Consider the following 21,149-nt stretch of genomic DNA (forward strand, 5'->3'; position numbering starts at 1 on the left):
TTTGCTTGAAATATCTAACACAAACTTTCAAAGAAAGACAAACTTCCAGGTAGAGTTTTTAGAAAGGTGCAGCCAACTCTCAGGTTTGTCTTAAATGAAAGATGCATCACAAATATCCGAATTCAGCTAGATTAAAAAAAAACAATAATAGTGAGACTGACACTATAGGCAGTAGTGCAAATTGCATTACGAAAAAATATGTACACCATAATTCTATGAAAAAGAGTGTAATACACACACACACACACACACACACACACACACACATATATATATATATATATATATATATATATATATATATATATATATATATACATATATATACACACACAAACAGTTATACATGTGCAATGCTCCTTAAACTCTCCCTTAAGGATGTCCAGTGCAAATACTGACATACAATGTCAGTCAATATTGAATTAATTTACCTGAATTTGAGGTTACCTAACCAAATGCAAAGCTAGATGTGGTAAACATTTTAACATGAAAGTCACTGACAGCTTTTCGTTATCTTGAGCATCCCGAAGGATTTAGTACGAGAACGTGCATCATTTTCAAAGGGTCAGTGAATGCACCAGGAGCCTGTAGGAGCGATAGTAGCGGCGAGTCCAGCCCCTGGGTGGGGATTTGTGTGATTGATGGTCGCCTCCTGAGAGTGTTTTATGGACCCGCCCCCATCCAGCCCTCCCTCGCTCGCTCGCTCGCTCTCTCTCTCTCTCCGAGGAGGAGGAATGTGGAAACGGGAGTTAAGTCAGACTGCACCGCACATTTGTGCGCCCGCACAGGAGTAAATAATTGATCATCCTTTCAGTTACATATATTGACGAGCACGAAGTGATTCATGAGCCAATTCTGCAGTCACTTTTTGGATTTACATTCCAGGACCGAACGCATTTCTTCTGCATTTTTCCCTCGTCTGAAGAAAAGTTTGCTTTAAGATCCAACACAGCTGGAGTCTGCAGATGGAAACAAGCTCTCAGTGCACACCGAGCGCACCTAATTTCGGAGGTCTCCCAACATGTAAGCTTTCCTCTGCTTTCCCCCTGTGTTTGCCCTGTTTTCATTCTTTTCATTCCGATAGTGTAGGCACTGCGATAATGTGTTCCTTAAGGTCACCCCTAGCAAAAAATCACTATGTTCTAGAAGTGGCGGCTCATGAAGACACTTGAACTATGTTTCCTGTACTAAGCATCCAAATTCTACTGATTTTGTGAGTATGGGTCATAGTCAGTTACGATATAATACTGTTTGTAGCTTAAGTTTAAAGTTTATTATAGGGATTAGCTCTATTTTAAATATCAAACTAAATTTGAGTTATTCTGAGTTATCCCAGTTGTTCCAATTATAGGATGTACTAATTAGCATTCATATTTACTTTCTTATTATATATATATATCTTCAATGAATTCCTATATGTAATAAACAAAGAAGCCCAAGAGTAATAAGTGAGATGGAGAATAAGCCAGCCTTTAGTTCATCAAACTTGGATTAATTATTGACTAAATGAATATGATCGGTGACTGTTTTTCCTCTTAGATCTTAAATCTATTTAAATCACAATTCAGAAATGTGTCATTTTAGTCTACTTTAGTCTATTCTACTAAGTTCCCAGTTTAGCTGAGGACTTTTAAAAACACTTCTTACTAATTAACAATCATGCAAAAGACCTGATTAGAGAATAACTGCCTGATGATGTCATAATTGAAGGTCTTTATTCCCCTGATTTTTCTCCTGTCTGTGATTCTTTTCCTCTGCTTGTGTTAGTGATCCATTTATAAAGATCGGGGAACACATTTCTTGTTTTCAGGGTCACATGTCAAAGTCAGCAACTTGTTCACACAGATGATTTGTCTGGTCAGTGCTCAGTTTGGATGTTTCTCTTCCTCTTGACAGGAACCCGGAGTCACTGAGGAGGTGAAGGCTGCTAGTGTTAAATGCTCACTGCAAGACTTCCCACAACATAGCAACTGCTCATATAACTGCTGTTAGTTCAGTGTGAACCATTTGCAGACTGTTTACCATGGCGTCTAGTCTGACATGTACGGGTGTTATCTGGGCCCTGCTGTCCTTGCTGTGCGCTGCTGCTTCCTGTGTTGGCTTCTTCATGCCCTATTGGCTGCTGGGAATACAGATGGACAAGCCAGTGTCCTTTGGCACTTTCCGTCGCTGCTCCTACCCAGTGAGGGATGAAGAGAGCCAGACCACGGTGATGCTGGAGCAGTGTGGGAGGTACGCCTCCTTCCACGGCATCCCGAGTCTTGAATGGAGGATCTGTACTGTGGTGACAGGCGTGGGATGTGGCCTCCTCCTGCTGGTGGCGCTCACAGCTCTCATGGGCTGCTGCATCTCTGACCTCATCTCACGTACAATCGGTCGCGTGGCTGGCGGTATTCAGTTTGTTGGTGGTGAGTATTTATATGCGTGTGTGTGTTCGTCTGTGTGCGTTTGTGCATGCTCGTACCTGCAGCCAACTCTGAGCCCAACTCTACAATGTGCTCACTGGGCTGTGACTGCTGGCATGCAACGCAGAAGCTCTGACTGCAGTTATGAAAAGTGAACAGATCACTCATTTGTTACGGTTTGCTTTCTGTTGAAAGATGGTTTAAAGAGCCTCTGTAAACTCCTGAGATGTAGATGTTTATAGAGATTATGAAGGATGTAATGCCTTTAATTAACTTCTCGTCAGATTTGGCTCAAACCCATTTGCAGGCGCATCAGCGAGGAAACAAGGCAGTATAGAAATCTCAATACTTTTCTTGGCCAGCAAACCTGCATTCAGTCCAGTTAAGCTGTTACTTCCTCCGATACTCGTTGCATAGGAAACGAAAAACCATCCCCGATATCTTGGTCTTAATACTTACTTACATTTAATATAGTAAAAGTTACCCACTATCTACTCATTGCGGTTTGGAATTGAACTGATTTTTTGTAAAAATGTGTCAAAAAGTGGCAAAAACTGAAATATTAACATCATCACATGAATTCTGAGTGCCTTTTGGCCATGTACAGCTTTGGTCCAATTAGAGGAGGTGTGTGAATATGCTGAATCAATTATATAATGAAAATGTGGATTTTAATATATTTTCCTTTATTTTACTATGATCAGTTGTTTTTCCCGTGCTTGTTTCTGTGAAGTCAACATTTGGTATCAATTTTATGTCTTCTTTTTGTAGTTTGACTTTTGAAATTATACCCACACTTTCTCTTCTGTGCCCCTAAAGTTTAAATGAAACCTCCGGCACTGTTTTTTGTAAAGACAGAGTCCCGTCCTCACTGCAACGTTGGCCCTGAAAACGTCCTGTTGTTGGCTGTTTGTTTGATTCCGCTAAGTGGACACTGTTTCGCACAGCACCAGTTTTGTTTGTTTGTGCTGTTGGTTTTGCACATGTGTACTCCCGGGACGTGAGGTCTGAGGGAAGTCTTCCACTGAAGCTGCGAGTTTCTCTGCCCTAGTTTAAGAAGCTGCGGCGTTCCAGTCCTCTCATTAGCTCAAAAACGTTTGCTCACATACTGTGGCTCACCACTCTGCTGTTTACAATCCCCACCACTTCACTTTGGCTTCAAAAAGTGATGTGACATAGAAGCAGGTTGCGGGCAGATTTGACAGAGCTGCCAGGTTTTTTCCTGAGGGATAAATCTACAGAGGGCCACCACAACATGCCATGTCCCAGTTCTAAAAAGCTTAGCTACTTAAGAACATCGGTATTAATGATGTATAATATGGAAGATGATTAAGGTGAAGGCTTGCTGCTTTATTCAGAAATGTGTACCTTTATACAAGGAAAGCTCCTTTTAAGTTCACAGCAGCCCCATACGTGGAGCCTTACAGCAAGCTGCTATTTCTGGTTATAGGATTAAAAATTCCCCGTCTGTCTTTCTTGCGATTTCTCTCTTTCATAGACTCACAAATCCAGACATGCATGAATTTAGACAGTGGGAGAGTGAAGCAAGGCAGCACGCAATACAACGAAGATCAGATCTTTTTTAACTCGAATACTGGTGAGCCAAAGGGCAGAGATGTCTCAGAAGGGCTAATTGGAAGTGACACAACTGGGGAAACTCAGTGGGCTGCACCATGTATTGTCTTTTATCGCTAACAAAGTGTTGAAATATCCAGGCAGGGAGGGGAAGTTGAGAGGGAGAGAGAGAGGACGGAAAATACCTGATGACTGAAACACCGAGCATTCACTTCTCATTAACTGAGAACCTGGCTGAGAAATAAAGATCTGCAGCAGAACAGCTGCAGAAGGTGCTGAAAAGTGTGATCAAATATCAGTGATTAGCCAGAGCAAGGACAGTTTGTGAAGCAGCGAAAGTGAAGTGAGCCTAATGGTCCGCTCTCTGATACCGGTGCCATTCTGATTAATGAAGAGCATCTTGCCAGAGAGGCCAGGACCTCTGAGAAGGCACGAGTAGCCCATCCACTTTACATCTTCCTGTAATTCATCTCATTCTGATGAAACGGATTAGAGTTGAAAGAAATCAGTTCTTTATCTCATTAGTTGGAGAGAAAGACTTTTGACAATGGCTGTTATTGTTTCTAGTGTTGTTGTTTACCTCTTATAACAGCGTTTTATTCCCAGCTCACTACAGGCAAGGTTGTTCCAGAGCTTGTTAATTGCTAATGGCTGAGGCCCAGATTTCCTCTAGGAAACAGAGCTGGAGTCAAAGTATGAGAGCAGGAGACTGCTCTGGTTCATAAATCCTGTACTTGCACCAAACCACTGCGTTCACTGTAGCGTCTTGTCTTATACAGCGTTGGGGACTTAAACCGACTGTGGCCCAGACGACAGATTCAAACATTAAGATTCTTGACTCGGATTTTGTTGTTGGGGATTTTGTTCCCCCCCCGCAGAGCCTTGCCTTGTCTTTTTTGCATGCTTCAAGTGGAGCTAGACACAGCAGGAAGAAAGCTATTTTAAAGCTATGATTTAAACATCTTCTGTACCTTTTAAATGTTTTCTGTTTCCCCCATACTAAAATAAACTAACAATAAGTTGTGTTTTTATGTTTTTAATTTAATTTTGTTTGGATATTTTGTATTGTATCAATTCTTAATGACTAACAATCACAAGTCCTATGACTGGATAACTGCTCTGCCCAAGCATCAGTAAATATTGGATATAATTGATAATAGCCTGGAGCTTGTGGCTGCAACATTGACTTGTTTTTTTTTTTAACAAAGTCACTCTGTATTTATATGTTGCCTTGCTTACTCTATGTGCCATTCAAAGGCAATGCAGACTGTGCGCTGAAAAACTTCAAATATGTTTAAAATCTACTGATGTCTGAAAGCACATAATCCCTGCCTCGGGCTGCCTCTCAGCCCAGATTGAAGTTGGAGGTTTCAGTCTCCGCCATGTGCTCTGAATTGGGTCCGATATCAGGATTTTGTCCAGATCTCAAAACCTTGTCTGAGACAGACTAAGTCAAGCAGTGTGTGTGACTGGCCTTAAGGGATTAATAACCTTGTGACATACCCAGATGCCAAACTGCACCATAGCTTAAAAGCCTAAAAACCATTTTACAAAATAGGCAGGAAAACAATGCTGAGATGCCAAAGTAGAGGAAAGCAACCTATTTTTAATCACACCTGATGAAAATACTTGGCGTTATACATTTGTTCAGAAATAACAAAGGCTTGATTAGTATTGTTGTTGCTTGTAAAAGAAGAAAATACAAAATGATCTTTCCTATCATTTCTTTGTTGCTCAGTAAAGGGGATTTTGAAGAAGTGTAATTATTTTAAAGGTATTAGTTCCGACATATTGTTAAGACCAAAGCATAGCAGTTTGTTGCAGTTCAAGTTAATAACTGGAACTGCATTTATATGACAGAAAACTATGCCATATCTTCATTTTAAGGCACTCAATCAAATAAAAAAGTTGTTGATAAAAAAACAAAAAGTGCTAAAGTGACAGTGGTAAAGCATTGTTCCAAAACATAACCTGCGATCTCTCGATATATTGCCTCGACCTGCAGAAAATGTCAGCTGGATTGAAGTCATTATAACTGCTGATAAAAATGTCAGCAGATATAGCAACTCAAGGCCAGTGGGTATAAGCTATATTTTATTGAGAGTGTGGGGAGCTGCTATGTCCTAAAATTGAAGGTGAAACAACAAGACAAACAATATAATGCATGACAGGTTCTGCTTGTCCTTTTTCAGGGACTTTCTCAGGGCAGTGTGTTTGGTGGAAATAGGGGACTTCATTTGTACTGCTACAGTTTCAGAGGGGGTGCAGACCTTTGAGGTGTACAGTCTCCTGGGATATAAAACAAGAAATAGCTCAGCGCAGCGTTTTCACTACTATAAGGGAAAGTTGTGGTCAGCAGGGAATCTATAAAGTCTCATTTTTTTATCTGTCATTGTTCCATGAAGAACTCTTCACAGTTTGAGGGAGAAAATCCAATGCTATCACTGTGGGATGGGCTAAAAGCATTTATTATTGATTAGAGACATTTAATGTCTATTACATTAAATGTTAGCCCGGGCTTCTGACAGCTCTTTGATGAAATTAGATCAGAAAAATGTGGCTTTTCAAATGCATCACTGTTCCCTCGCTGCCCTGTGAGGTCTTCCAGACTGAGATGATAAACTTGCAATTTTATATGACATGTTTTATCCTTTGAGTGTTTGCAAAGCTTTATTTTTATTCTTTATGGGTTTTTTTTTATTTCTTCAAAGCAGAACTGAAGAAAAGACTAAAGCTTCAAATAGACTGAAAGTACAAACAGAATATAGCAAAAGTTGGTGAAACCTTATTAGTCCGGTTTGTTTTAGCAGAAGGACGTGCTTATGAGGGAAACCATGCGACACGTTGACTCTTGCCTCTGCAGTTTGCACAGACGTGTTGACCGTCCTGGTTGAATACTTCCCACACCAGCCTCCACTGAAGCTGCAGTTGATCTGTGATATCAAATAATTGGCCATGTTGCTTTTCAGGATAGCTTCTCCATTTCGTTTTCTGGTTGATTGGCTCTGTTTGAACCTCTGTGCCAGCGACTCTTTTTGGCCGCACTGCTGTGGAATGTCGGTCAGTGAAGAATATGAAGCAGCACATCAAATGCACTCAACTCGATCTGTCTCACTCACTTTCTTGAGTAGCTCTGTCATTTCCACAGAAGTGACCCACCTGTCACATATAACATGTTAATACGGTATCCCGCTCGTGTGTTGGCGAGGCTGGATGACATTTACTACCATCTCTGTCTGCACTGCCTGTGTAGCTCAAAGGGTATATGGAGGGCATGGACATGAGTGATAAATTTAAAGACATGTAAATAAATTACAGATGGGCAGCCTTCATGGCTTTCATAATTTTGCCAAGGGCTATTTGGCACAGCCTTGTATTGTCCTGTTTTGGAGCCATACCAGCACAGCCAGGAGCTTTGTCCTTGTGGCTGCTTTGTGAGTTCTTGCCAGCTGGATCCCACCCAGTCCCAGAATGCGTGCTTCCACTCCCCTCTCGCCACCAGCACTCATTTTCGAGAGGTTCAACAAAATGAAATCGCATCCATATGAGGGAGGCTTAGCACGAGGGGCTCGCATTTCCCGGGAAATATTCTGTCTGGAACAGTGTCTCTTGACAGTCATGTGTAAATGGTGTCAGATCACAAGACATTTCCAGGGGAGGGGGTTGGGCAATATTTAAATATTTCCTGACATGCACTGTTATCCTTTTTACTTCCAAAGCCTATCTGTATTCCTCCCTCCTCATAGGCCTGCCAGTCTGATTTGATGATGATGGACTGCAGTGTCTCATCTGTCATGTAAGCACTGGAAAAAATTAATGAGAAAGCATATGTTTAAGAGGAGGGAGCCAGGACTTTTCACTGTGGACAAGAGTCTAGTGTAATGATGTTTAGAACTGTGTCTTGCTCTTCACTGCTTATGTTTCAGGCCTCTAATGGTTATAAAGTGGAAGTCTCTACCTCTGGGTTGATTGATCACCTAAAGTAAAGACCACTCTTACACTGTAATACACTCATTTAGCCCGGCAGCTATTTTCACAGTGCACTGTTGCCTCAAAGCTCCACTAATACCAGCGTAAGAGTGTTTGGAGTCAAAGAGCAGTGAAATGTAGCATGTGAACTACAGGCAGTCTATTGTCTGGAGGGTTCAGGTCTGTCTTTTTCATTCACCCTCCACTCTCTGAACTTGTTTTCTGCCATTCAATTTGGGGGTACTTCAGTATTATTTCCAGTGCTCTCAGTCTTTAACTCTCTATATCACGCCTGTTTCACCTTTCCCCTATATCTACTTTGTGTCCACCCATCTGTGTCCATCCCCTCTTTTTCTCCATCCCTTTCTCACGAGTGCCTCCTCCTACTCCTCACAGCGGCACTGTACATTGCTGTTGGCTACAAGCATGAAAAAAATGGATTGGGCCAGTAACCAGTGACCCGAATAGTGGACCTGGTCCAAGCCAGAAAGACAGAAAGAGTGAACAAATGTTAGAAGAGAAAAGAGTGAGGCAAAAACAAAAAAAGATAGAAAAGAGCGGAAAGCTCAGCATCAACAGGGATTTGGTTTTGTCAAACAGGAAGTCTGGGGAACTAAAGCACAGACAGAAGGGTTATTTCAGTCTATTCCTCTGTTAAGTCATTGTTTTCTCTGCTGTAGTTGCAGGCGTGCTTCATATCAGATTGTTTTTTGTCGCGGGGAACATAACTGTGTCTGCATTCGTGTCTGACTTTGAAGCAGCTGTAATAACAGACAACTAGCAGCTTGAGAGTGGAAGGGAATTGGTGATTTGGGGAAATGAATTTCCTAGCAATTAAACTATAAGTTGATTAAATGATTAGCTGAGTTACAGAAAAAAATCAACAACAATTTTGGTAGTCAAGCAATTATCCATTGTTAATTTAGGAATTTAGCAAGTGAAACGTCAGAGATTATCCAGCCACTCACAGCTGTAGTTGTTCCTCACTGTTGCCTACACAAAACATTTCATTTGACCCTTGCCCACATCAACATCAATATTTCCTAACCTTTTTCTGGCATTTTATAGACTGAGTAATTTATTAATCAACACTTAACTTAATCAGAGTGCAGTGTTCATCATAGTAGTTTAGTGTGTTAACAGCCAGAGCTGATGGAAATGCCATTAGTTACAGTATGTGGTTTTCTGGTATTGAACAAATTAGAGCTTTATCTTAATAATGACACTTGATGATGTTACCATCCATTATTCATCCTGGGCCAAAGTGGTGGATTGACCTACCAACACTGCCTTCCTCGAGTTGTGAAACTTTGCGTCTTTATTTCCTGTTTACACAGACTGTGTAATATTTGTTACTTGTTGTCCTAGACCATCAAAAGTTTATTTTCTGGGACCTTCTCCTCTGTTTTCAGAGAAAGGGCAAAGTACACAGAAAAGTAATTGTTAACACATCTCAGATCCTTGCCACTGACAACTAAAACAGTGAATACTGTATGCATGAATGGGTGAATCAGTGCTTAAACAGATGCTTCACAGATGGTAGAGGCTCCACTCCTCTGTATCACTGATGACACATTGTGGAGGGCATGCATGATGTCAGCGTCCAGGTCTTTGCTCACAGTGAGCAATACTGAAGTGGGAGGCACAAAAGTAAACTCTTTTAAACAGAAACACAAATAGCAGACAATGCAAAGAGAAAAACATCAACACATACCTGGATCACCACATGCTATGTCTAATTGGAGAGGAAGAGGACGAAAAGCCCACATTTGACCCGTTAGACGCTTCCGAGGGAGACCGAGGCCATGAGTTGGCTGAATAAATGAATAAGTATAGATTGTATGGATTGGCTCTCAGCCCTATGGGATAAAATAGTTTGCTCTGTATTCATACCCTGTTTTACAGTCTCAGAGGCACCATGCCTTTAACACTACAGTTAATTATACCCTGTTCTTCCAAGTGAGAGGAATGTGAGGTCAGTGCTTCTTTTGTGCTGCTGCGTAGGTCAAATAGCAGGCCGGTGAGAAAATAGAATATATGCTCAATGTATTGAGATGATTCTACAACTAAAAAGGCAGCTAGGAATACTGAGAAGTGTATTTTTGCTTAAGAAATATGACTAAATTGTGTGTTTTCCATCAAACTGGATCTGCATTAAATTTCAAATTTGCGTATTCAAAGAGCCAATGCGAAGATTCATTTCAGAGTGAGTAATTCCCTCCTTTGACTTGTAGATGTCTCATTTAATTTGACTTAGGGAACCCAAGCGTTTCCCATTTTTTTTATCACTGAAAGGCCAGAAATAGCATTAAGCGCTGCATGGCAAGCCGGAGCCGTCAGTTTGTGGAAGAGTGTAAGCACTGTCTCTGGGTGAATTAGATCAGGGTCAGTGTACAGCTCTGGGACAGACCCTGTACTTCAGTGGGTCACTCAAACACATGTGAAGACAGGTGAAGATGACATATAAGGCAGCTGAAGATCAGATCAGAGAAGGACAGAGGTCACCTGTGCACCATGTCACCTAATGACATGGTGACTGTAGTTGCATGTGTGAATTGGACTCTTTTTTTTTTACATTTTTTAGCATGAAAGGTTGCTTTTTGTATGCTTTTATTTTCTGGTGGGTGTCTGTAGATAACTCTGCATGTGACTGAGTTTAGTAATGTCCTGTCTGCTGAGTCCTAGGCCTGCCTCTGCTGTCTGCCTTAAGGAATGGTGGGAATTTGGGGTAAATATATTCTGCCCACTAACCGTCCCCAGTACAATTTTAAGTTCAAGGGCTTTTATTAGTTACTTGTGCTGCACAAGAGAAAGTGTTAAAATTGCACTAATTTCACAGTTTTTTTATACTATCTGTGTTAAAATTCACATTTATCCAGGGATTTTTCCAATACACACTCTGCACAGAGTGTTTGTGTGTTTAGTGTTCGATATAAGTCAAATGTGCTGTGTAGGCTTTTCCTTTTCTTTCTTTCTTTTTTTTTTTTTTTTTTTTGGAAGCAGGAAAAAATCACCAAAGCACCTTGGTGTAGTAATAAGCAAAATGTCACTCCCATCATTATCATAAAATGACAACCATGTAATTGTGCCGCATGAAATTATGTCTCAGGGAAAAAGTGTGCATGCCTCAGTTTTTAAAAGGCTGACACAAGCTGAAGAATAATCTTCAATTTGTGGCCTGTGGCTGTACTTGTGTTGACTGCTGAGGTTTGAGTGTTTTGGTGGAAGTAGTTTTCCTTTACTTCCCAGACTCTCATTCCAGCTGGTCAGCAGCAGTTGGGTGGGATTTTCCCATTACTTGATCTGGTTTCCACAGCAGCAGGGGGTGCAGAACCAGAGGAAAGACAGAGATAGGAAGAGAAGAGGGGGGAAAGAGGAAAGAGAGGGTCAACATTTGTCTAAATCCCCGGAGTCTTGTAGTGGTTGGGGGTCTGCTAGATAAACAGGTTAAGTTACACCACCACCATCCAGCTTACAGTCCGTTCAGCGCTCAAAGTCTATTTTTACCCTCTTTGGGCAGATTGTTGTCAAGCCTCAACAGCTAAATGGCACCTTGTTGACTGGCCTTCAGGTGAACCTAGAAGAGAGAAAGAAACTGCAACAACAGCAAGGCATAAACAAAGCCCAGCATGAAAAAGCTTGAATTCAGGCAGTTATTCTAACCGCGAGCAGACAAAGGCTGTGAAAGCAGACTGAAATAAGAGACCCCAAGCTGGGACGCCCATTCAGTTTACCATACGACATAGTGGCTGGTTGTATTTTGAGCCACTCTGTTCAAAATAAGCCTCTGAAAGCATAACACAGTGTCTCTGGAATGCACAAAGTAAGCTTCCATCTCTGAGAGAGTTTGAAGAGGCTATAAAGGGGACAGAATACTCCTCTACCCATATTTGTATATGTTTATGAAGATCAGCAGGAGGTGACCATATATAGGATTGTTGTGGAAAACAGCTCTGCAGAAGAGCCGTCTGGGGTTTGGCAGCTTTTACACAAAGTGTCACAAAGGAAAGGTTCTTATAAAAGATAAACTCATATTGGAAGCTAAATCAAGGACTTGTTGTGACAAGTTGGGTCAGGTGCAGTGTACAAACAGCCTTGAGGTTGGTGGGGAATACTGATATTAGTCATGATACCTTATCACTTTCCTCACCTGTTATAAGAGTTGAGAACATTAGCAAGACAGTGTGTCCTGCATGTGGGCTCCACCTCCTCTGCTGCTATGTTCATGCACTGTATTACCGTTACTCACATCATTTTTTTTGTTTTGTTTTCACGTTCTTCTTCTTTCACCCGTGTGCATTCTTTTTGTTTGTTCTTTTATGTTGAACAAAAAGCAAAATGTCACAAAATACTTGGATTAAAAAAACTGAAAGCTGAGAGTTCTGCTCCTTTTCAAAGGGAGTTTGGGAACAAAGGTACTCTTTGACTTTGCTGTCTGCTCTAATTCTGGATCTCACCCATTCTGACTCCCCTGTGTTTTGATCCCAGGCCCAACAGCCCATCTACACCAAGGTCCACGGCAATGGCGACCTGGCTCAAGTTACGTCACAACATGAGAGAGTTTTCATGGGTTTGATTTAGAACCACACTGGGACTGAGCCCACATAGTCCAGCTAATGCTTGAACAAGCACACGAGTTGATGTCTCTAGCAGGAGATGGTGTGGATCAGTCGAAATGATTAACTATGTGTTATTCTCAGGCTTTATAGACTAGCCACCATAATGAAAACACCAATCTTCAGTGAATAGCTACAAGATAATGGAAACACTGACCACCATCATTTTTCTGCTTTGTGTGTGACTGTCATTTTAAATAAAGCCTCACAAGATGAAGTAATCATTTCAAATCATTTCTAAGGACATAATTGTATCATCTTTTTTTCTGTAAGTGTCTGGGCTATTCTATCCAACTACTTCACATTATTTTGCAAATGTTATACATATAAATTCCCAAGCCAAGGGGCATAATCATTCAGTCTGCCCTAGGGCCGCCTTCCAGTTAAACGTGCCCAAAACACCTTAACCAAGAGGCATCCGAGAAGCATCCTAATAAGATTGCCGAACAACCATAACTGCCTCCTTTTGATGTGGAGGAGTTGCAGCTCTGAGCCCCTCCTAAATCACTAAGCTCTTCATGCTATCTCTAAGGGAGAGCCCAAAAACTCTGTGAAGGAAACTCACTTGTATCGGTGAACTTGTTTAGTTTGGTCACTGCACAGAGCTCATGGACAAAGATAGGGGTAGGAATGTAGATCGATGGGTAACGCAACAGCTTTGCTTCTACATTCAGATCTTTTCGTATTACAACAGAGGGGTACAGCATTCTGCAACACTGCAGATGCTGCACGAAGCTGTCAGTCAATTACCCGCTCCTTTTTTTTCCCTGACTCGTAAGCAAGACTCAAAGATACTTGAACTCCTCCACTTGAGGCAACAACTCATTCCCTACCTGGAGTGGGCACTCCACCCTTTTGTCCTCACACATGCTAATTTTCATCTCAACTGTTTCACACTCAGCTAGAGTTCATCGATCGAGGATATTCAAGGGTGCGTGGGAGTTTGTGCAACCAGCCAGTTTACAGGAACATGATTTTTTTGGATTTTAGGGAAGTTCGGTGCCAAATCACAATAATAGTTGCCTCCGTACTGGAATAGTACAGAGAAAACCTCAACAATCAGATGATCCCCTATGAGAAGATAGGAGAAGCCAGTATGGGAGAAGTATGCTCTCTCAGTTGTAATGGGCCATTTGGTCCCTGCACAAAAACAATGAGAGCTTGGTTCTCATAAATGAGATTATATATGTATGACTCATTTTCAGTGGGGTTTGGTTTGCACCAGGATTCGCCTTTGCCGCTGATTCTGTTTATAACTTGGTGCAGCCAAAGGAGGGAGAATGTCAGGCCCTCAGATGGTCTCATCATTTCAGGGCAACTCCAGGCTGTTGTGTAGTAGTGTATACGTAAACCTCATTACAGACTCCACACCCTGTAGTCAGTCTCTACCATTTAGTCACCAATACATGGGCAAATTGGAAGGAAACCAGAAAGCTTTTAACAAAGCGCTAAAAACAAGGGTGTCACCTGTTAAGGTGAAGCAGAATGGAGGATTTGTAATTATGGAGTGATTATATATTTGGAGCCAAGCCCTTGGGAGCTGAACCGTATTGCTCCACTGCCAGAGATATCACTCAAATCTACTTATCTCGTGCACCGCCAGCTAAGACTTGAATATTATAGAACATGTCACTATCGTGACTGTCCTGATAGTGCTACTTAATGCCAGTCCTTTGTTGGCATTCCCCTCAGGGCAGCTCCTCTTCCTGCCTCCTGTCTTTTAGCCAGACCACATAAATGCGAGAAAGCTAAAGATATGGCTTTCTTAGTCGAGCATCTTAAATTGAATTTGGCTCGTTTACAAAGCATGCATTGGATGTGATTATTCCAGGGTAAAACTACAAAGATTAAAGACAATTCTGACTGACTTTCTTTGAGAGCTGCTCGATCAAATATTAAAATGTTCCAAAGCTGTTCTGCTCAACATGTTTTAGTCTGACCATGATGTGCCTCCCCATCTGACACTGGAAGATAACCACAGAGTAAGTGGCTGGCCAGAGTGTGGGTGGGTTTTTTTTCCACAAACAGAGCACTCAGTCATACTCATGATGGAAGCTGAATGGCTCGTCATGTGCAAAAGAGAGATAATAGGAGCTGAGAAGTCAGAGGTGCTCCGGCCTGCTGATAACACTGTGCAGACTGTCAGTCAGAGAGTAGTTGGACAAAGCGTAGGTTGTACCGTTTTGATTGCCAGCTTGATATCTGATGTTTGCTTTCAAGCTATACTGACATCTTTCTTTCTCAGTCAGCTTGTTCATGAAAGATATGTTGCCTTAAATTGTTTTTTTCTGCCTCTATAACTGCATAACCTCTCCAAAGTGAGGCGGCACTGATGGCTATTACAGAGAAAGGTGAGTTTGACATTGGTCATTCAGTATTTACACTGAACATCAGCCACATACAGCACTAACATCAAGGTTATTCGGTAAGATAGCTGGTAAACTGACAAAGGCTGCGTGCACAAAATAGCAATAAAAGCAGAGACAGCTGTGCAGTGCACAGAGACCCTGCAATACCCTGCTGGGTTTTAGGCGGTAAATGTCCGTTATTATCTCTGCATCTTCTTCTCTAGCCTCCGATGTGTCTGGTGCTCTGCAATCATTTAGCCTCCACTTTCTTGGGCAGTGTACTTAGAAATGAGCTAGACATCACTTTGCCTGGCAGTGAAAGTAGAGAAACAGCTGAAAAGCATGTGGACTCACTTGCAGCTCATCTGCGCTGGAAATGTCCTCGAGGATTTGAGTAGGATTTTTATTATGTATCTTGGCAGGTGCTTCCTGTATGGTTAGAGTGACTTTTGGATTAGATTGCGCACCAAGAGCTGCACCTCTTGATTAAAATCGGGTGGCTCACATACTGCTTTGTTGAAGATGTTGTAAATTATGCAGTGGACTTTTACTTGTGTGTATTTTGATGTTGATAGAATTGTTGGATGTGGTTCAGTTAATATAGTAAAAAAAAAGATGCCTGATATAGTAAATACTTTTGTTTAGATTACATAATATTAATAAAATAATACAACGACAATGTTATAACTTTATGGTCATTTTATGTCAGTGGTACAATACAAAATACAAGTACCTTTAAAAGCAATGAGCTTTCATAATATTCAGACTTTCAAAAGGAAATTTGAAAAATATATATCTGAATATCCTAAATAAATTTGAATATCAGTAATATAAACACCAGAATTATGATACTGTAATGACCTCTCCTGAAATCATCAGAAAAATCAAACATGTTAGTCATGAGCTAACTAACTAACAGCTCCAACATCATTGTGAAGTTTGCGGACGACACTACAGTGGTGGGTCTTATCACCAACGGTGATGAGACGGCTTACAGGGAGGAGGTCAGCGCCCTGACCCACTGGTGTCAAGACAACCATCTCACCCTCAACGTCGCAAAGACAAAGGAGTTGATAGTGGACTTCCGGAGGTGCAGAGAAGTACACACCCCCATCACCATCAACGGCGCTGCTGTGGAGAGAGTGAGCAGCTTCCGGTTCCTTGGCGTACACCTGGCTGAGGATCTTACGTGGTCAGTACACACAAACAAAACAGTGAAGAAGGCCCAGCAGCGCCTCTTCTTTCTCAGGAGACTGAAAAGATTCGGCATGAGCCCCCGCATCCTCAGGACCTTCTATCACTGTGCCATTGAGAGCATCCTCACTGGATGCATCACCACCTGGTATGGCAACAGCACCGCCTACAACTGCAAAGCTCTCCAGCGAGTAGTGCGGTGCTCTGAACGGATAATTGGAGGTGAGCTTCCCTCCCTCCAAGACATCTACAGGAAGCGGTGCCTGAGGAAAGCGGGGAGGATCATCAAGGACTCCAGTCACCCCAGCCATAAACTGTTCAGACTGCTTCCATCAGGAAGGAGGTTCTGCAGCATCCGGTCCCGTACCAGCAGACTGAGAGACAGCTTTTTCCATCAGGCCATCAGACTGCTGAACACGTCATAGACACCTCAGCTTCACTACTGGAACTTCAACATTATGCACTCCACACTGTATATAAATGCCACTTGTTTTGCACATATTCAACTCTGTATAATTTATATATTTTATTATTATTATTATTATTATTATATTTTATTTTTTTACTATTTAATTTGTAAAAATGTGTATACACACACACACACACACACACACACACACACACACACACACACACACACACACACACACACACGTAGGAAAATATTTAGTATACACATCCAGAAATGCATACACTATTATATATTGTACATATATTTATTAGTTTCAGGTTGACCATTCTTGTATTTTGCTCGTTTGTGTTGTTGTGTTTGCACATCTCTGTTGCTTGTGGGGCTCGCACACAAGAATTTCACTCGCATGTGCTGTGCCAGTGTGCCTGCACATGTGATGTGACAATAAAAAGTGATTTGATTTGATTTGATTTGAGTATTGTTTAATCCTTAGTTCACCATTGTTGCTGTGTGTCTGTGGATAGCATGCCTAACTCCTTCATATGGTAATACTTTGGTACAGCAAATGAAAGCACAGAAGCATTTGACTTGATAAATTGATAAACAGCAAAACATGTCTTAACATATTTTTTTCTGTTCATTTAGCTTTGGTGCCATGAAAAAAAATGCTAAGGTGCCGCACCCAGGTCTTCTACCGGTAGTGAAAATCCTGCTGTTTACTCTGGCATCATGTTTGCTAATATGAAAACTGTTACTTGACATTTTGCTTAATTAATTAACTTAAAAACAACATAAAGGGTTTCACTGTGTACTCAATAACTAACTGACTGAATCATTAATAGGTTTTTACAGTGAATGCAGGGTTTAAAATATATATTTTAATAAGAGGGATAAGTGTAGAAACAAACAATGTGACATTACAAGGTTTCTAAAGAAATCAAGGAGCTTTTTGCTTTAAAAGATTGCATTCCCATGGGTTTGAGGCTTTCATGTGCTGGTGTTTGTCTCTCACTTCTTGACATTTCTGCACACTTTCAGCACAAAGGAAAGCTTACACTATAGACAGTTGGCAAATATATGGTTACAGGTCGATCCTCAGCTTCTCCAAGACATTGAAAGTGAAACGCTCGAGATGAGCTGAGCACTTTTTGTTGTGCAGTCGTTGGCTGGTTTCTAACAACTGGTGCTTGGAGGTGGTATGCACATTCAGCTTAAAGAAAAACGCGTATGCTAAAATACAAGCTTCAAACAGCAACTGCCGTGGACCGCAAAGTAAAAATCTGTGTGCTTTGACAAACAGATACATAAATGGGACAGAGTAACTTGGGTGTGGTTTTTATAGACTCCTTTGGGCAAAAGTTTGTGATTTCCTTCATAGAAAAAAAGAGTTTCCTTTTTGAAATCTACCCATAAGGTACCCTGGGTTTTCACAAGCATCCTCTTTCTTAGAAGGCAACAAAACATTTTAAAGTAGCCAGCTTGTACAGCAGTATCAGTGGTTGAAAGGTTTTGTAGTTGTTGAGGCATACCATTCAAACAGTCTTTCTTCCCACTGCTTATTGATGGGCCCTCAGCAGGGTGTCGCTTACTCAGGAAGACACCTGCCCTGAACCACAGTAATCTGTAATCATGATCAAAGCTTGGATCTGCCAGCTGGAAGCTCACTAGTGTCCTAGCTCTAAGCATTGTTGTTTCGAGTTCGCCCTCCTCCCCTAAACTAGCCCTGTGGGCAGTTAAACACGGAGCTAGTGGGAATTGTGGGAAGAGAGGAGGGTGGAGACTCCACCAGAGGCCCAGGCTTCTGTAGGACTTATTGATCTCTGAAAAGAGATCTTCATCCTCTCATGAACAACAGGCACACCACTATTTGATACTTGAGGTAATTATGGAGCATTTGTTGCCTCACTGTTTACTCTCATTTGTTCTACATTGTTTCTTTCAGTGGCTTTGCAGACATCTCGCTCCGCATTCTTCACGTGAAGCATTATCTCTCTGTCACATTCAGCCATTGACCTTCCTCTTTTGTCTCTTGTCTTAAAAATCCAACAAATGATTGATCTTACAGTCTGTGCCTGGCAATTAAAGAGCCCCCCCCCTCCTTACACCTTAGCTAAACATATCATCGTCTAACATGCTCCCATGGCTCAGCTCTTTGTGATAATTACCCCAGTGTTAGACCTTGAGCTTGATAAGTAACACCTAACCAAGGGCAACTTGTGTGTGCAGAGCAGGAGTGTGATTCATTGGCATGTATATGGCTGGCTATATATCTCCAGGGAAGGAGTAGTAGGTGGGGGTGGCGAAATGAGCAGGGGAAAATAGGCTGCTGTCACTTGAGTGGCTGCTAATGTGGTCTCTCCAATGATAATATAAAACACTTAGAAAGGCAATCTATTATTATTATTATTTCTAATGGCCTAAACAGCACAAATGAAAGCTTAACATAGGTAAGGCTTTTTGTTTTGTTCAACAGCCATTACTTAAGTATATTCCATTCACACTGATATTAACCAGAGAAAATACGATTTAAAAGCTAACAGTTTTATCTAATAAATGTATTTCAGATCTTGTTTATTAAACGATCGGTTACTTGACTTGCAAGGATTAAATATACCTTTTATAATATCTTTATAAACAAGGACATAATCACACGGTAGCTGCTCCACTTTGTAGTAGAGAAACCTCTCCCCTCTCTTTCCCCTCCATCCAATTGTTTTCTCCCGTGGCATGTCAAGTGCGATCCAGACCTAATCTACCAGCCCAACAGTGAGGTACCCACAGTGAGGCCCCAAGGCCCAGCACCACCGCTTCATTCGTCTTCAAGACAGGCTACAGGCGTGAGACCATCTCATGCCTATCCTGTTGCGCTTGCATATGCAAGGGATGCTAAACCCCGGAGCCTTCATCTGGTCTCCAGGTGGTCACTGAAGCAGTGGCCCGTATCTTCCCACGTGTCGGTGAGCTTTTGAAAATAAGTGAAGATTGTCCTCTCTCCCTGCGCAGAAAAGGGCCATCCCCTCCAGCTTCTTCAGAGGAAACAAGCCGGTGTGATACTGCATCACACTGAGGTGATGATGAGCGAATAGCATGGGAAATTTCACTAGCTGTGCTCTTTGTGCAGTTTCCTGTTGTCATGTTTGTCTTCTGTTTGTTTTGGAAGCTGCTCACACATCACACATACATGTTTGCTCAAACAATGTTGAATATATATATGTATTTTTAAAATTTTCTTCCTGTATATTTCAGTCCTGGCATCACCATATTGACAGGTTAGAGCAAACAATCAGTCTTCCAGTTATGCAAACACTTGCAGATGGTGCAGAAACATCCAAAGATGTTCCCCATCCGTGTTTGCTCTCCATTACACAAAGATTCTAGGAAGACAAAGAACTGTTTGCAAGTCATTTGTGTGCTTGTTTGTTTATGTTTTCTTCCGCACAATGCACACTAAACTACAGTCCAATAGGTGCATTGTGTGTACTGTCACAGAATGCACCCATTGGATCGTAGCCAGAGGCTTTTACAGCCTGTTATAGCAGCACTATGTGACTCTACATCTTTAGAAAACAGCAGATGAAACATTTTGCACAGTCATTTTGCACGGTTAATTTTCTTAAATTCTTAAACATTTTGTTCCTTCTCTTAACTACAAACAGCTTACCGTGAACAATTTCCGATTTTTCTTAAAAGAAATAGAACTGAACACAGCCTAGCTGCTGTTTTTTGTTCCAACTGTGCAGAGCACAATGTTATAGTTCTTGCCTTCTGCTGAAGACAGACGGTCAGCCTTATGGTAAGTTGTTTACTCTGGCAAGTACACTCAGAAAGTCTTGCAATTGTGGCAAAATGAATGACATGTTGCCCCTGACAAAGCTGCTACAGGCCGAGCTCACTGTTTGTTCCTTTCAAGTGGAAGTCAAATACAGCTTTAGTAAACGTGATGGCTTAACAGTGAGGCAAAGGAGACAAGCTGCCTGTTTCAGCACCAGCCAGATACTGATTATCAGATTAGAATTTCCCCAGTTTGAACTTTTTTCAGCAGAAAAATAACCATGAAATGAGGCATTTGAGATAGAAGCTCATCTTTAACCGTCCCTTCCCTCATCTCTCCCACTTCTCTCTGCACCGGCACACTGAGTAAAGAATACATTAGAGGGTAATGAAATAAGGGCATTTAAAGAAAGATTTGAATTGAGTGTCAGTCATGGGTAGACGATCACATTACCAGTTGTCCATTGTAATGACTTTCCCTCCCATTAGGAGGTATTATGATCTCCTCTAAAATGTAATTACAGTTGAAATGGGCTCGTGCCTGTCCTGCAAAAATGGTCAGAAACGGACAGAATTTTATTTCACTAGTCTATTTTTTTTTATCGACAGCGCCTATATGAAGACTTCATTAGATCACAAAATCGTGTTTTGGCAGCTTGGCTATCCTGCCCTACATTTCCAAAGAGTGTATTTATATGAAAGAAATTGCCACCCACACTTGTTACCTTTGTGGGAACAAATCCTTGGAAACCCTGCTGCACATCTATATATGATGCAGCCGTTGATGTCAACTGTGAAGCTGTTTTTTAATACGCTTGTTCCTCTTCTTTGCCTTAGACCCCAGCTCTGTTACCTCCAC

At 41.5% G+C, this 21,149-nt stretch overlaps 1 protein-coding gene across 1 annotated transcript in view; it reads left to right on the forward strand.

The window, feature by feature from the left end:
- The first annotated feature begins 730 nt into the window (after window positions 1-730).
- LOC146694447 (LHFPL tetraspan subfamily member 6 protein) overlaps window positions 731-21,149 on the forward strand; it is a 50,694-nt gene continuing 30,275 nt past the window's right edge. The window contains exons 1-2 of the mRNA XM_085430631.1: window positions 731-1,023; window positions 1,897-2,408. Of these exons, the coding sequence (XP_085286757.1) occupies window positions 2,024-2,408 (385 nt within the window). The 5' untranslated portion in view covers window positions 731-1,023; window positions 1,897-2,023. The remainder of the gene's footprint in view (window positions 1,024-1,896; window positions 2,409-21,149) is intronic.

This window comes from Copadichromis virginalis, linkage group LG14 (genome assembly GCF_057382275.1).
Source record: "Copadichromis virginalis isolate Kocher_CV1m ecotype Utaka linkage group LG14, C_Virginalis_male_GT1.1, whole genome shotgun sequence".
Classification (NCBI taxonomy): Eukaryota; Metazoa; Chordata; class Actinopteri; order Cichliformes; family Cichlidae; genus Copadichromis; species Copadichromis virginalis.